Source organism: Triturus cristatus, chromosome 12 (genome assembly GCF_964204655.1).
Source record: "Triturus cristatus chromosome 12, aTriCri1.1, whole genome shotgun sequence".
Classification (NCBI taxonomy): domain Eukaryota; kingdom Metazoa; phylum Chordata; class Amphibia; order Caudata; family Salamandridae; genus Triturus; species Triturus cristatus.
This window is the reverse complement of record NC_140595.1, coordinates 285,467,985-285,485,309: the sequence shown is the minus strand read 5'-3', so window position 1 is coordinate 285,485,309 and position 17,325 is coordinate 285,467,985. Positions and strand designations below refer to the sequence as shown.

Below are 17,325 nucleotides of genomic sequence, written 5' to 3'. Positions count from 1 at the left end.
GTAATTTGGCAGCATCAGCCATCGGTTCCTAAGGAAAATGTTGGGTTCCTGCATTTATTGTTTTACAAATAAAGCACTGGATTACCTAGAATGTTTTCAAAGGGCTGCAGCACACAAGCTACTCTGTTGCCTTCATGTAACTAATTTTAGAAGAGTCCCATGATGTACACTGCAGTTCTTATTTTTAATTTTATTTTTGGTGTATATTTACCATGCAAAATACAAGAATGTTACGAGGATTAAAGAGAAACCTTCCTAAAGAGATTTTAAAAACCCAACATATAACTGCTGTTTTACTATAGAAGGTAAAAATTTAGCACACTAACTTTATGGTGTAACATTCTGCACACACATCAACGGGTCCATCTTTAGGTTGAGAGATCAACAGTGCATGTGCTGCATGTGCTCTTGCTTGCAAGAGTACTGTTTACCGTAGAGGGCATAGAGCCCACCCATTGCTTTTTCCTTTTTGGCTTCATTGTCACTCTTCTTTGCTGCCTCCTAACTGGCCAACACAGGTCAAGCATCACTACCACTCCTTTCACTGAAGCATGGACCAAGCACAGATTGATTCAACTTTAGTGCCTGTCTGCTGCTCGCACTGTGATTCAGTCACTATTCCCCCCTCCCTTTCCTTAAAGCCCGCTGTTGCCACTTTGCGTTATTGCTGTTCCCTCCTCACCCTCCCTCGTGATGCTTTCCCCCTTTCATTGCTGCTGCGCCCACCCTCATCCCCAGTGCCGCCCTAAAATTGCTTCCCCAATGCTTTTGTTTTTACCTATTACACAGCAGCCCAAGATACATTGGCAAACCACCATTGCGATGGAGAAAATGCTGTATTGATTACACGGGTCTGGTGGCTCAGTGGACTAATTTGTCTACTGCAGGGGCCTGTGTTTGACCTCTTGGTCACAGGTTCAAATCCCGGCGGGTCCACTCAGCCTTTCATCCATCTGAGGTCGATACAATGAGTACCATTAAGTTGGGTAACAAGAAACATCTGTTATTCAGCACCAAGATACCTACGGGTGAACGTGTGCTTTACAAATACATGTGTTATGTTGCGTTATGTTATGGAGCATCATTCTATTCCATTGTTTTCTGCCAAATGGGCCAACGATAATGATTATAATGATTTTAATGATTCAAATTGTAGGCGTGCCTTACAGCACCTTAAACTAGTACTCTTCAATATAAACTGTATACATAAAAGCTTCATATTGACTACCAATGAGTTTGTAGCCATGTCTGCCTCTCCTTGACATGCACCGAGCTATGTGCAACTTATGACAAGTTCTTTATTTTGCAAAAAGCTACTCAAGCACCTTACACAAGAAAAGAGTACTCTAAAACTCAGAAGAGCTTGATTTCGAATTCGGTAGGAATGGAAAACTGCACTTTCCAAATCTAATGCTAACCAGAAGAAGAATTCATCTTACACGAAAAATAAACTAGTTGTCTCAACAACTTACCATTTAAATTCAGAACCAACAAGTGGAAAAAAGAATCTGAAGTTTGTGGTCACGTACTGTGGTATTTTGGGCTTACAGTAGAAAACAAAGTTAGGCAAACTGAAAGGATAAAACTTTGGCTAATTTGATTGAAACTCCAGTGTCGAGAACGGGGTGGAGGGGCGGGGACAAAATATTTTTCAAAACCACTCATCTCTTCACGGCTGCAATCTCTCCTCCGTCATTGCAATGCTTTCTGGCGAGTTCCCGGAAGCAGGAAGCACACAGGCTCCCCTAAGCCAATCTGGTCTGAGCACTGTGGTTTGGTGTTCAAATGGGGACTGGGAGCCTGTGCAAGTTCTTCACCCAGGCTGTGTATTTGAGCCCTGTGGAGAAAATGCTAAGCGTGCATAACTGTTTGGCCAGCCCAAGAAGGCTGGCCAAACAGTCATTAGCACTTATTGTGCACAAACCACTCCTCCCTATGACACCAGCCCCGCCCCGCCCTAACCCAGCCCCATAGCTATGAAAAAGAAACGGATAATAACGATGTATTATAATTTTCTTTTTTCTGCTCTGAGAGAAGTGGGTCGACGCTCCTCCACCTTAGCGGAGGAGCCGCCCCTGGAAACCTCTACACCTGACGACTAGATGGTGCAATCATGCACACCCTGTGAATCTAGAAGAGGTTACTGTTGCATAATCAGAGGATTCTCTGTTACAACTGAACTCTCTATCAGGCCCTCAGTCTCTAAAGGCATATTTATGTAATCATCTTGATTATGACTTCTGTTCTTCCTCTATGCTTCCTTTTACATTCTTGCCCCAGCAAGTAAGGACTTCGAAGAGGTGGCAGACCTCCAGCAGGAAAGCTGACTAAATGAACTACAGAATGAGGGGAGTCAGAAAACTAGTGCTGTGAGGAATGGGCCAAACACCCCATGCCACCAGTGAGATGGACCATTTTATACACACTGAGCCGAATTTAGTGCTAGTTGCACCCGCTGCGATAATCATTTTTGGTGCTACATCAGCCCCCCCGACCTCCTGTGTAGATTCTCTCACTACCACCTGGCAAAAGTGCCCCTCATCTCTCCGAAGCTCCCGTCTCACATACATTTCATACGTTTTATAGCACTGGTAATGGCTGGCTTTACTAATCCACTCAGTTATCTACATAAAATACATATCTGTTCTTTGCAGCAGGCATATTAACCTGCTGCTCTACTTTGTGGCGAGTCAAAACTGCCACTGGACAAAACTCCTATCTCTCTCTCTCTGGATCAGGAACATTATTCACAAAAGTTATCTTGACATTTTTATTGCTGCCTGAAAGGTGGAGACACAAGGAACTCTGCAGCAGCTGCTTTTAAGTCGTAAGTTATTGCTAGGGTGACCAGGCGTCCAAGATTTGCCCGAACAGTCCCGGTTTTTTGCCAGCTGTTCCAGTAGATTTCAGGAAATTAATCCCATGTCCTAATATTTAGAGAGGGTCGGCTGAAAACGGTGGCAGGTATCTTTTTATGTTTTGCAAAGCAGGGATAGGTAGCAGCTGTTATAAGAAAAATATTTAATTAATAGGCATGCTACTGGCTTTGAAAATGGCATTTCATGTATGTTCTTACGGTCTCTTCTGTAATTTTCTGCTAAGGAGCGCTGTCATTCTGTGCGTTGGGTTGAAGTAAATGTGTAGTCCTTCCTCTATTTTGGGGAAATGTCCCAGTGTTTGGCTTTTAAATTCTGGTCACCCTAGTTATTGCTAAACACAGCGCCCCCACGTGAGGTTAGTGCCCTCCTTCAGGTCAGCACTCATTGCGGGCCCTAATTCCAGGTCAAGCTCCCCATTCCCTGTTGCCAATGCCAAGCCAACCGAGGCGTCCACGGTACCTGTCGACAACGAAAACGGACAGCCAGCAGTTTTTTTTTCTAAGTATCAACAGTGGTTTTAATCTTTCCCGCATACAGACTTTCGGAGAAGCTGCTCTAACACAGACACCAGACTAACTTGAACTCATGTCAAGTCAACCCGATGTACACTTCCTGTGAACAGCTGGGCGAATGCTACCTGCTGCTGAGGGAGGCATTCCATTCAGTATACACAAATTACTACTCCACCTCACTTTATTTCATTTAGATAACAGAAAACGAATGCTTTCTAAAATTAGGATTCCAGGTCGTATCATGATGGGCTTTTCTGGGTTTTTTGGCAAACCGCGAAGTGTCTGTTTTAGGTTCTTGCAAGGTATAAAGCGATTTCATTTAACCCGATTGTACTCTGAGTAAATGCTTTCTTTTTAGATAGTAAGTAGCAAAGGTGCTGGATGTTAAAGTGAGGTAATGAAAGACCCCCAAAATATGCTGCATTTCAGAAGGGGAATGAGCAATAAAGAAGCCTTTATATTTTGGGTTTATCTTGTGTTGCAAAGACAGAGGTCAAACGCCAGGCTGTGTCTTCTGATAATTTTTTTTAACATGGAGATCAGTGTTTACTTTTCATTTTCTGCCTGCAAAGTGAGAGGATTTTGTAAAGTGAACTATTCCACACCCTTGTTGGGAGTTCAGGGCGTGTAAAACGGAAAAGGCTGTAGCGTGTTTTTTTTCTTCTAATAGACAACAAAAATTAAAATACCTGTATAGGAACGTACACATATTTCCGAGTAAATCAACTGTTAGGAAAGTGAAAATGAAGCACATTTTTACAACATCCCGAAGTGTGATGGAAACAGAGATGTTATGAGGATAAAATAGGTTCAAAACAAAGGAAGTCCCTTTACTAAGTGATTCTCAAATGGTAAATAATATATTCTGTGCACTATATAGTTTTATCCATGATACTGTATGTCTGTGCAAATTTAGGGCCCGTTTCTATGGAAGATGTGCTGTCTGCAAATGGCAGTGTGCTACCACACCGTGCTTTAGTTTAGTAACGTATTTGCGACAGTATGCTCCAAAATACACGATCAGCTACATATCACACCCTCACCGCTCTCCTGCTGAAAGGGCATGACTTATTTGCCTCACTTGTTCTTTGTGTGACGCTTGAATATTTCACAATCCCTATGACTTTAGTGATGTAACACTGATGCAGCATCTCCCCACTCTGAAAATTGTTTCAGCATCACTGGATAGTAGAGCGCGGAAACAGTACGGAAGGCTTGCCTCTTTCTGTTTCTGAGATGAACTGTCAAAAAGTAAAGCACTAACTAAGAGAAATAGTGGTTTGAATGAATTCACATTATGCCCTGCAGGTGCATAAGAAATGATTGGCTTTGCGCTGCAACAGAAAAGCACGTCATAACACAGCTAGTGCTTAATTTGAGCCGGTGGTGGTTGCACGTAGGGACCACAAGCACTTATATTTTGGGATCTGCGCTAATTTTTGCTCGACAGATTTTGACCCAGAGTAAGAGAGAGAAAAACACAAAAGGGCGAAGGAAGGAGCAAGAACAGCAAGAATAACAAAGAAAAAGGAAGAAAGCAGGGATGAAAAACCTGCAAGAGGGAGATAAAGGGTCAGAGAGAATCTGGTGTGGCAGAAAGAAGAATACAATAGAATCAAGATTACGCAGCCTTAGTTTACAACACCCAGGCATTTGATAGAGCCAGCCACAGACTTATGAGCGAAACTTTCGGCCCTGGCACTTATTCTTTTACAAATGATGCACTGGATACGCCCTAGTTCTTTACAATATCTTACAAACTGCAGAAACAGTTTCCCCTTCCAAAACACTCCGCATTAGAAAAAATACGGTCTGGTCAAAAGTGTTTTCATGTTAAAAGACATTGTGAACTCAATTATTGGAACAAAGAATAAAGAACAGCTTTACTTGGTTGAGAATTCCAAGAAGCAGTTGCTGCTGAACTGAGAACACTGGCAGAAGTACGTACAGAGCTGGGGAATTCAATAAGGAAAATCAAGCAACCCTTAGAAACAGAATAGTTTAAAGAGTTTCACCTACAATCTCATCAAATTCACAAACTATTCAGTGTGAGTTCAAAATCCCTGACTTTTCTGCTTCCCTTCTACAGAACCAGCAAAGAATAAAATAATCTCAAGAATTCTGTGATGAAATGCCAACTTTCCCCTGCCAGAAATGCTCTAAGAATCATCTCACAAAGAGCAAGAGGTCTCCCTCAAACCAATTCTTTAACACCACAAAGGAAATACTGTAATCAACCAACAAAAGAATATCCACAAAATAAAATCCCTTGAGTGCATAGACATCATATCATGACCCGAGGTTACTTTAGTTCTAACAGGAAGTAATTAACCAACCACCCTGAGGGTGACCTGCACCAAGTTGCACAGAGAAGCGTGCCTTACATAAGCAACTAATATCCACTGTTGCGCTGCGGGCCATGGCTCAGCCAGTGGCGCTGCCCGCTTCATCATCGTGGGCCGCAGTGCAGCCTGCGACACCCCCGCGGCAGCTCCTTCTCTGGCGCGTCGCTGTGCTGAACGGCTCCCCGCTGTTTCAGTATCGTGGTTGCACTCGACGCTTATGTCTAGTCGGGCACACCGCAACACCACACGGCAGCCCATTAATGCTCATTGATACACAGTAGAAACGCTGCGGCTTTCAGTACGTCTATGGGGCATATTTTACCTCACCTTTTGTTTTGCACATTTCACTGCGGCCTCCAGTATATTCTCCTGGTGACATCTTGTTACTTCTTCCCATGAGTCCTCAGTCTTGTTTCCCAGAAGGCCATGGGAAGGTACTTAGTGTTACCACTTCCAAGATGGCTACCTTTCCTATTTCTTACGTTTCCCTTTTCCCTATCCAAAATGGCAACTGCTTATTTCCTGGTACCTCACTTCCTGTTACATCACTTACTGCCTATTGGTTTTTAAGGGCCTGAATCCTTTATTGCCTTGCGTTGCAACATTCCTGGCTGATGTGTCCTCGTTCCTGCCGTTGACCAGAACCCTCAAGAACCGAAATCGAGAACCTCTCCAACACGCCAGAACTGGTAAGAACATTACAAGTCGTGACAATCCGCAACCAGCAGTCACTCTAAGCACACAAAAGTACCAAGTTCTCCGACAGTGAGGCATTGCTCTGAAATCTAGAGCACAGAACAAGAGAGGATTGTGTGTGGCTCTGCCGCTCTTCCATAGACCAGAAGCAAGGTAGGGGTTGGCAAGAATTTGTCTTTGCTGGGTTTCCTGTTGAACAACTATTACTGCACCTCAATTAGCCAACAGGATGGCTCAGTGGGTTGAACAATCAATATTAAAGCATGCAATGATCTGCAGATCATGATTTGGAGTCCCAGCAAGACTGACTTAGCATTCTGAGGTGGGTACATTTAGTACCAATAAACTGGGTACTAATAACACATGTAATTTACCAATGATACGAACAGCAGAAGTGTGGATGAAGTACTATAGAAAAAGAAAACATTATTAGCGTGTATGGCAGTGTAATACTTGCAGATGAACTCTTTGTTTAGAGGCACACCAGAAGCCATTACAACAGTACTTCAGCAGCTTTATGACTTAATGGAAGCATTCAGATGCTGAATCTCGCCTGTCCAAACCATTAAAGTTAAGCCCCACCAAGACATATGGGATGCACAAATAACATCAAGTCAAAATGACCTATGTTGCTGCGTACTTACATCACTAGAGGCGAGACCATCTCACAATGCTGGCAGGTCTGCATTTGAACATGTGTGAAAGGAAGCAGAAATTGTGATTCACCAGAGGGAAACCTGCTTGAAGACATTACTTTTAATAAGAATTTGTCCAGCCTCACCCAACTCCCTTTTTGGGGTCAGAGGCAACGGTATCAGATGCTTCTTTGTGGTTGATTAGATCCTTGATCAGAGGGAGAACTGATCTAGTTTAAGGTGTCAAGCTCACCCCTTTTGTGGCAATGATGATAAAATCATCATACATGGGTCATCATTATCAATTGCTTAGTAAAAATTGGTTGTCATAGCAGACCCGGGGTACTGAATATGGATGGTATTCCCACTCCATTAGTAGGTTGAACAGGTACTTGCAAAAGGAAGGTTATATTACCAGATGTGTTATTTCCAGGTATTAGCAGGTGTGGAATCTCATTCAGTAATATTGGGCGGGATTCCAACATCCTGTAAAACTTAAAACCGTGCCAGTTATACATCTCCTACAAAAAATGTGCAGAAATGCCACTCCTGACGAGGGCCATGGATGCACGATGGAGATAGACTTCTTTTACAAACAATGTTCCCTGGTCCCACCCATCGCTCATCTACAGAGTGATATCCTAAGGGTCTCAGGAGTGGGGTACCATATAAATGTTGGTCGAACCCGGTTCTGTCTGGAGTTGTAAAGCGGGCCGCACGCAACCAGGTCATTATGCAGAAATTCAAAACCGAATTAAACAGAATATGTTTTCAATGCTTCCCAAAAAAGTTTCGACAATGAGTTCAGAAAAGGCACTTACTGATTTGTAAACATACAAGTTTATATCTCAACATTCTTGCCGAAAAAGTCGGATTTTAAAAGAATATTTGGTCTGGATAGTGTAAGGGGGGTGTTCAGGTAAATCCACTCATCGCGACAGGCTTTTTTCTTTGCAAAGTATCATTTTTAAGATTCAAGTTCCGGCAAAGGCTGACATGGCCAAAGTCATTATTGCACTGCAAATATGAAGGAACAACCTCAAAGTATGTAAAACACGTATGGACATTTACAAGAACAGAGATGCTCGTTGATTTCCAATAGCTGAAGACGAGAAAACAGGGACCGAGTTTATAACGGCCCCTACTGGAGACTAACATCCCGCGCCACGTTGTGAAGGCCCCATCGTCTCACGCCTGTGCTTTCATTTCACAGCCACATGCATTCTGGGTGTTGTAGTCTTGATTTGCTTCACTTAAGCCAACTGGACAGACCCATCTTATAACAATGATTTGTAAAAGGGAAGCACAGGACTTAAAGCATGGTGTCCTGATGCGATTAAGTGAGGTGGCAACCCAGCTCCCAACTGCAGAGTAAGCTACTTACTACCGCCTTTGCATCCTCCACCAGCTACCACTCATTACACATTTACATTTGCCATACAGGAAGACTGTAGTGCACAGGTTGCCCCCATTCCCTGTATGTCTGAGCTGAGAGCGGCCTGGTGAGAGTGAGCTAATACAATGTTGGTGTGTGGTCGGCAGTGGAAGCTACGAGACAGGGAGAGCTGGAGGGAGGATGGCTCCCCGACAGCTCCTAACTGCTGCTGTTGTAGCCTTAGAGCCTAACTTGAAATAACTTACCTCTACCTGAATCTCTCCAGACTCCTGTAGGAACACTCTGCCCTCTAACTTCAAAAAAAGAATACCTTCCTTATTAAGGGCCTAGATTCAAAAAGTTATCCACGTCTAGAACAACTCCTTCCTATCAAATCCCTGGTAAAAGCCTCCGAAGGCTGTTACATAATCTGCAGTGTCCCTTTTTGATTTGCTAAAGGGGCCATCAAGCTAAGAAAGAAAGTGATAGACATTATCCAGGCCTGCTTCTCTAACAATCACCAGCAATAGGCATTCTGGAACGCTGCTTTGCTTAATGACGCTTGCTTGGATTTTGAGACATATCGTTAGCATTATTCATCGTATAGCCCATTTAATTAAAGGTCTGGCATTCCAGTCACGTGACTCCATTAGATATTTAGCACCGCAAAAGAAAACAAGCATTACAACAACATAATACAACAGCCTTGCCTCACTACCTAAATCAGGGTGCAGCCCGAGAGAGCATTAGTTAATTGAGGAAGACAACACGTCTGCATAAGCGTATCGTGCAGTACTCACAGCTCTAGAATGAGCACCATCTCAGCTTTGCTGGCGAAGAGGTCATACAGCCGCATGATGTTGGGGTGATCCAACTGTTGGAGGATGAATACCTCGCGCTCCACCTGCTCTCGGTCCAACCCTCGCCGGCTGCCCTTGCACTTCCGGGTCTTGATAAACTTGGCAGCGTAGAGTGTGCCCGAGCTCTTCTCACGGCATTTCTTCACTACACCAAAGTGGCCACTGAATGGATGAGAGATATAAGATCTTAAGATTTTCCACACACACGGTGATGACACAATACCATCTTTGTATTATTGGTGCATACTCTGGAGATGCCACGGAACCAATTCATTTTACCACCACTCATTGGTTCCTTCATGCTGTTGGGTAAAAAAGAGGCCCATCGGGACAACAAACTTTCATATATGGCAACATTTTTTAAGAGGAAAGTGTGAGTTTTTTATTTTTTATTTTTTACAATCGGGAGAATGTATTCTCCCATTAAGGTCTGTTGCGGCCTGCATCGGGCCGATTGGCATGTATGGGACTTGCAAGTGTGCTGCTGCAGGATTGGATATCAGAAATGCAAATGTTCATTCTTTCCTGACCTATCAGGAGCACAGAGGAACTATTGTTACTTACCTGTAAACAGGTGGTTCTCCAGTATTGGTGTCTTTCATAGATTCACATGCTTGAATATTCCCCGTCGTCGGAGTGGGAGTCCCACGGTAAATAATATAGCAATATATAGAGCCATAATATATATATATATTACCTACTGGCGGTCGCCAGTAGGTAGTTATAGTTAGGACCACGTTTCCATAGGAAATCCGCAACATTCTATTTTGAATAACTTTGGCGCCGGTCGACGAATCCTCGCGAATTTTTCAAAATAGATGGGGCGCTACGCTCCTACCCTGAAAGTCTCGGGGGGATTCGTCAAGCAGGGGCTGAGATAAAAGGGGGGTCCCAAAACGCGTTTTTCCCATGCATTTTTCCATAGGACCTTTAGACACAGCTACAGCCCAAACGGCTGAACAGAATTACTAGAAATTTGGCAGAGAGGTAGTCCTCAGGTCAAGGAAGTGCCTTTTGTAGGTTTGGTGTAAATCTGTTCAGTAGATTCTGAGAAAATAGCCTTTAAATCAATATATATATCTGAGCCAGCTTACGGTGCGCTTACGGTACGCTTACCGTACGCGTACGGTGGCGTGCGCGAGCGCGATTCTGATTGGCTCTTAGATCTTAGTAAACATTCGAATCGGCCGAAACCAGGAAGCGGCGGCCGCCATTTTCTCTCTCGCACTGAGAGTGTGGATTAAAATACAAAGCACAAAAACATGTAAAGGGGCTGTTTGGACAGCTCCAAAACACCTAGCCATGTTGAGGGAGTCCCCAAAGATCCCCCAAGGCCAAAAACGGAATTTTTATTTTTTCGCTAATTTCGCCGATTACGCTTACCGTACGCGTACGGTAAATAAATATTAAAAAAAAAAAATTATCCACACTCTCCCCACCCCATGTGCAAATGGTGCCCGAAGGGCACCATTTGGGCATGGCTTATCAGAGGTGTGAAAAATTTAAATATTACCTTTCAAAACGAAGTGCATCATATGTCCTCCATGTGCGCACGGTGCGCGAAGCGCATCGTGCGTACATGGCCCATCTAGCGTAATGTGGGCACGCGGTGCGCGTAGCGCACTGCGTGCCCACCGTGCGTGCACGGCACTAACTGCGTCGCGCACCGCGTGCTCACTGTGCGCGCACGGTGCGCAAAGCGCACCGTGCGCGCACGGAACGAACTGCGTTAAGTGGGCGCGCACGCCACAAATGGCGTAAAGTAACTTAGCATTTAAAAAACCGTACAAATTCACTGAAAAAACCATAGGTTTCACACATGTTATAGTTAGCGGAAATTTTACTGATAAAAAACCAATGAAATTCCCCCGTTATAGTTAGTGCAGGCAACTATAACTCACGCTACCGCAATCTTCTGCTGATGACATATGTGTCTTTATGAAAAAAAAATATTTGTAATATATGTATAGCTAAAAAATTATGGAAGAAGACATGGGCAAATAAGTGTCTAAATACAGTATTAGCATCAGCAGAGGATTGTGGTCGCGTGAGTTATAGTTGCCTGCACTAACTATAACGGGGAATTTCATTGGTTTTTTATCAGTAAAATTTCCGCTAACTATAACATGTGTGAAACCTATGTTTTTTTCAGTGAATATATATATATATATACACACATAAGTAATCATATAAAACAGAGATATAAGTAAGTAATAACATCAAAAATGTCCCTATATGAAATTTCCATAGAGATACATGGAAAGAGAAAAAATACATTCGTAGTCTATCTCTGTCATTATGTTAGTCCAAACTGCAGCCAATCAGGCGCCAGCTCCTCTCTAGAACCTTCTCCTCAGAGCTTCTCACCTCAGATTTTCGTAGCACCAAAGTGACCTTAGAGTGTATGAGGAGAAGAGAGCCTCTGAAGGGAAGAGGGAGGGTCGCATGTGAATCTATGAAAGACACCAATACTGGAGAACCACCTGTTTACAGGTAAGTAACAATTGTTCTTCTCCAGTATTGGGGTGTCTTTCTTAGATTCACATGCTTGAATATAGAATAGCTAGCAGTAACAATCATCATTGTTTCCATGATCACAGAGCCTTGAAATTATAATGACAATAAATCTTCTCATGCATATGACAGTAATGAATAACTGTAATTGTATAAATGCATCATATGTCAATTATAACTGGAAACAATATGGAGGCGGGAGGAAGAGGCTCACCTTATTTAAAAAGATTGCGTAGCACTGCCTGTCCTACTGCAGCGTCCTCTTCGCTTAAAGTTGCCAAGCAGTAGTGCTTAGTAAATGTGTGTCTGGTCGACCACGTAGCTGCTCTGCAGATGTGTTGCAAAGGTACTCCAGCAAATAAGGCAGTCGATGATGATACTGCCCTAGTGGAGTGCGCTCTCACTGAAGACTGTAGGGGTTTGTTTGCCTTTTGGTGGCAGAAAGCAATAGCTGCCGAAATCCATCGAGCAATGGTCGGCTTAGTAACCTGACGTCCCTTATGACAACGTCCATATGCTATAAAAAGTTGATCGGACTTTCGAAACGAACTTGTCCTACTGATGTAGAATTTTAGGCATCGCTTCACGTCCAAAGAGTGCAATCTTTGCTCTGCAGGTGTCTGAGGGTTGGCAAAGAAGGTCTTTAATATTACTGGTTCATTAATATGAAAATCAGTAGGCACCTTGTGTAGGAATGATGGATTGGTGCGTAACACTACAGCATCCGGTTTGAACTGCAGGAACGGAGGTTTGACGGTAAAAGCATGAATGTCACTGACACGACGTGAAGACGTTAATGTCAGAAGTAGTGCGACCTTCCAAGTTAGATATTTTAGGTCGGCCTTGTGAATGGGCTCGAACGGAGGTCTCATCAATTGCGCCAACACAACGTTAAGATGCCACAACGGAGGAGGGCGTCGAATTGGCGGGAATTTCCGAAACAAACCCTTAAAAAATTGGCGGATTATTCTTGAAGAACAAAGGGAATTTGAGCCATCCTGCCGAAAACGGGAAATTGCTGCCAAGAAACCCGTAGGGTTGCGTGAGACAAACCAGAATTAGCTAAGTGCAAGAAGAAAGGTAGTAATTGGTGCACCGTGGAGTGTATCGGGTGGACTCCGTTAGCAGCACACCAGTGGCAGAATTTTTTCCATTTGAACTTGTATGTCCTGATTGTAGAGGGTGCTCTTGCTTGGGCCAAAATATCCCTACAATCCTGCGGGATGTCTAGATGGGCGAACTCATGGTGTTCAGGTTCCAGGCCGATAAGCTCAGTGAGGAGGGATTTGGATGACAAATTCTCCCTTCGCTCATCGTGAGCAGATCTGTCCGCTGTTGCAGGAGGATTGGTTGACATTGGGACATCAGAAGCAGTTCTGAGAACCACGGTTGTCGGGGCCAGCGTGGGGCTATTAGAATCAGGTGGCAAGGCTGTCTCTTCATTTTCCAAAGGACCCGAGGTATGAGGGGAATTGGAGGAAAGGCGTACGCAAATAGATTGCACCAGTTTATCAAAAGGGCATTCCCCTGCGAGCCCTTGTGGGGATGCCAGCTTGCATAATTCCGGCATTTCCGGTTCTCCGGCGTAGCAAAAAGATCCAGTTGTGGACGACCCCATATTTGGAATATCCTCTCTAGAGTGGGTTGGTGTAATTCCCACTCGTGGGTCGACGAGGAGGACCTGCTTAGGGAATCCGCTAGGATATTGGCTACTCCTGGTAGGTGTACTGCTGTAATCATGATTTGATGACTGAGAGACCAGTCCCAAATTCTTTGAGCTAACCTGGACAGACTTGGGGATTTTGTTCCGCCTTGTTTGTTGACATAGTGCATACAGGTTGTGTTGTCTGTTTGTATTAGCACTGATTCTCCCTGGATCAAGGGCAGAAATGACTCGAGAGCAAGATAAATTGCCATCAACTCCAACCTGTTGATGTGCCAAGTTCTTTGCTGTGCTGACCATCTTCCTTTTACGGAGAGAACTTCCAAATGTGCACCCCATCCCTCTAATGAGGCGTCTGTCGTGATTGTCCTGTCCGGCGGCACCGACAGAAAAGACATGCCTTCTGTGAGGTTGGCTGGATTTGCCCACCATGCGAGCGCTGACCTCATTTGATCTGTGACACGTACCATATCGTGGAACGAACCCGTGACTTGACGCCACTGAACGTCCAGTGCTTCCTGAATAGGACGTGTTCTCAGCCTGCAATGAGGAACTAAGGCAATGGAGGATGACGCCATCCCCAGAAACGATTTTAACAATCTCACAGAAACTGACTCTTTTGATCTGATTAACACCACCAGTCGTAGTATCTTTTGCAGACGCTCTTGGGAAAGAAACGCTCTTGCTGATACCGTTTCCAGAGTTGCTCCCAGAAAATCCCTTTGTTGAGCAGGATGAGGTTGGGATTTTGCTGCATTTATCGACAGACCTAGTGAGCGAAACACGTTCTGGCACAGAAGTATGTGTTGTTCTAGGTGAGTGCTTGACTGGGATTTTAGGAGAAAATCGTCCAGATATGGAAAAATCTGCACTCCCTGAAGTCGCAGAAACGCTATCACTGGAGCTAGTACCTTCGTGAACACACGAGGGGCCGAGCGCAGACCAAGCGGTAACACCTTGAATTGGTAATCGTGTTGACCCACTCGAAAACGCAGGAACCTTCGATGCCTTTGTAATATCGGAATATGAAAATAGGCATCCTGGAGATCTATAGTTGCCATGAAATCTTCCTGCGAGAGTAGACGCAAGATGTCTACTAGCGTCATCATACGAAAGGATTGGCTCTTTAGGTATTTGTTTAGTGCCCTTAAATCGAGGATGGGCCTCCACTCCCCGTTCTTCTTTGTGATCAGAAAGAAACGGGAATAAAAACCCTTTCCCCTTTGCGATACTGGCACCATTTCTACAGCTCCATTCTGCTGTAGAAGTCGAACTTGATGTAAAAGTTCTTTCATGTGAGCAGGTGGTGGTCCGGAGGGTGGTGTGGAAGGAGGGAATTTGGTGAATTCTAAGGCGTGTCCTTTCTTCACAATGTCCAAAACCCAACGGTCCCTTGTGATGGAGGACCATTGTGAAAAGAACAGAGAGATTCGACCTCCAACCATGCATGTCCGGAAAGAGTCACTGTCTCTTAGATGCGTTTCCTCTGTATGAGGATTTCCCTCTATACGACTTAGAAGCCTGCTGTCGGGAAGATTGCTGTTGCTGGGTATTGGAATATCGGTTGGATCCTTGATTATAGGGTCTGTATTGATTATTACCCCTTCGAAAATTGGAGGAGGAGGAGGTGCCGCGTCTGCGTGCACCACGAAAATTCTGCCTTTGAAATTGAAGGTTTCCTAAAGATCTAGCTGTCTCAGTGTCCTTCTTTATGGATTGAAGTTCCTCATCAACGTGAGTTCCAAACAACGCTTCGCCGTCATAAGCCATGTTAAGAATCATGGATTGTACTTCCTGACGAAAGGATGTCGATTTTAACCATCCTTGCCTGCGCAGAACAGCCGCTCCGGCAAGCTGACGGAATCCCGTGCAGGCGATGTCTACTGCACAATCAATTATCTCCGTCGATGCTGCTTCTCCTTCTTGAAGCAACTTCATTGCTTCCCCCTTAGAAGGCTCATGTAACTGTTGCAGTACTTCTGAAATGTCAGCCCACACCTGTCGGTCATAGCGACCCAATATGGCCAAGGCATTAGCTGCTCTTACCACAGTAGAGGCCATTGAATAGAACTTACGCCCTATGGCATCCATTCGACGTCCGTCACGGTCCGGTGGTGCGGTGACAGTCGACGTCGGATTTTTTGCCTTACGTTGCGCTGCCTGCGTAACGACTGATTCAGGTTTAGCCTGTCCCGTGAGGCATGCTGGGGTTCCTATTGGTGCCTTATATTTTTTCTCTAATCGAGGCACCTGTGCCGGCAAGGTATTCGGTGCTTGCATCAACTTCTTGCCTTCCTCCCAAATAAATTCCACAATAGGAATAGCATGAGTCTGTTTAAACGGCTGACTCTTGAAATCATAGAGGAAACAATCTTCCTCTCTGCGCTCAGTTGTTAGTTTAAAACGTTGCGCCGCCCTCTCCATTAATTGATGGAAATTTGCTATGTCCACTGGAGGTGAATCCCCTGTGACTATCTGAGAGGGGGATGGTGTCTGTACTTGGTAATTGTCCCACTCCGCCATATCCTCATCATCGTCATCCACATCCCCATCATCATCTGGGAGTTCACCCTCTTCTGTTTCTTCCTGCGGAGGCTGATATTGAGGCAACAACCTCTCTGGGACCTGTCTTGGTGGTGCAGACGGCAGCAGAGGTACAGGATTCTCTATTGGTATCGGTGGTATAGTTGGAACCACAGGAGTTGACGGGACCTCAGAACCTTGTGGAGGTAGCGGAAAGCGTCGATTATAGTCATCCAACATGCGTTGGAGATTAGTTATAAGCGACAAAGGAAGAGTCGCCTTTGGCTGTTTCGCAGGCACCTGCTGTATGTACACTGGATCTTCATCCTCACTGCTGTCCTGGCATTTAATTATGAGGTCGGATGGGCTTTGCGCCGTTCCAAAGGACTCCGGCAGACCCTCGGACTCCTGATCAGAATCCGTAGCAAATAAAGGCGATGGAGGCTGCGCCTCTGAAAGCGATGCTGAAGATGCGTGAGGTAGGTGTTCCCTCCTTGACTCTTGGGCAGACGCTACTTTTTTCAACTTTATCCTTATGAAAGAACCTGCCGTTGACTGCTGTATGGTAGACACTGTGGATGTCTTCGGAGAAGGCTTAGTCGACGGAGCTGTCGTAAATGGAACGATTGTCGACGGAATATGCGTCGGTGAACCTTGCGCCTTTGAAATCGACGTCGATGGAACCGTCGTCGACGGAATCGTCGTCTGAATCATCGTCGACGGAGCCGCCGTCGACGGAGTCATCGTCGTCGACGGAGCCGCCGTCGACGGAGTTGTCGTCGTCGAGGTCTTGGTCGACGAAGTCGCCGTCGACGATCCCGTCGACGGGATCTTATTCTTCTTCGACGACGGAGTGGGCGTCGACGAGTTCGACGACGCCTTCGTCGACGACACAGGTAGCGTCGACGGTACCTTTGCCTTCTTCGTCGTCGACGATGTAATGGCCAAAATTGAAGTCACAGCCCTTGTACTAGTGATGGTCCCCGTCGACGAGGATAACGTCGACAGAACGCTCGTCGACGACGAAGCAGCTGATGTCGTCGTCATAGTCACCGTCGACGAGCCAGATATCGCCGTTCTCGTCGTCGGCAGCATCGTCGATGAGGCGGACAGTCTTTTTCCTGAGGACTGTGAAGTAGACGCCTCTTCAGCCTGAGAACTGTGTTTCTTAGGTGACAAAACAGTAGGTGCGACAGCAGAAGTGGTAGCTGTCAGAGTCAAAGAAAGTTTCTTTTTCTTGAGGAAAGGAGATGGTAACTCCTGCACACTACTGCGCTTAGAGGCTGGTTGAGAACGGCCAGAATACATACTTTCCACATCAGA

General features: G+C 45.0%; 1 protein-coding gene across 6 annotated transcripts in view; it reads right to left on the bottom strand.

The window, feature by feature from the left end:
• The window catches only part of LOC146775882 (death-associated protein kinase 2-like), a 668,281-nt gene that overhangs the window by 216,311 nt on the left and 434,645 nt on the right, over positions 1 to 17,325 (bottom strand). For all 6 annotated transcript variants that reach the window (XM_085639575.1, XM_085639576.1, XM_085639574.1 and 3 more), the window contains one exon: positions 9,243 to 9,464. In XM_085639575.1, coding sequence (XP_085495701.1) covers positions 9,243 to 9,464 — 222 coding nt within the window. The remainder of the gene's footprint in view (positions 1 to 9,242; positions 9,465 to 17,325) is intronic.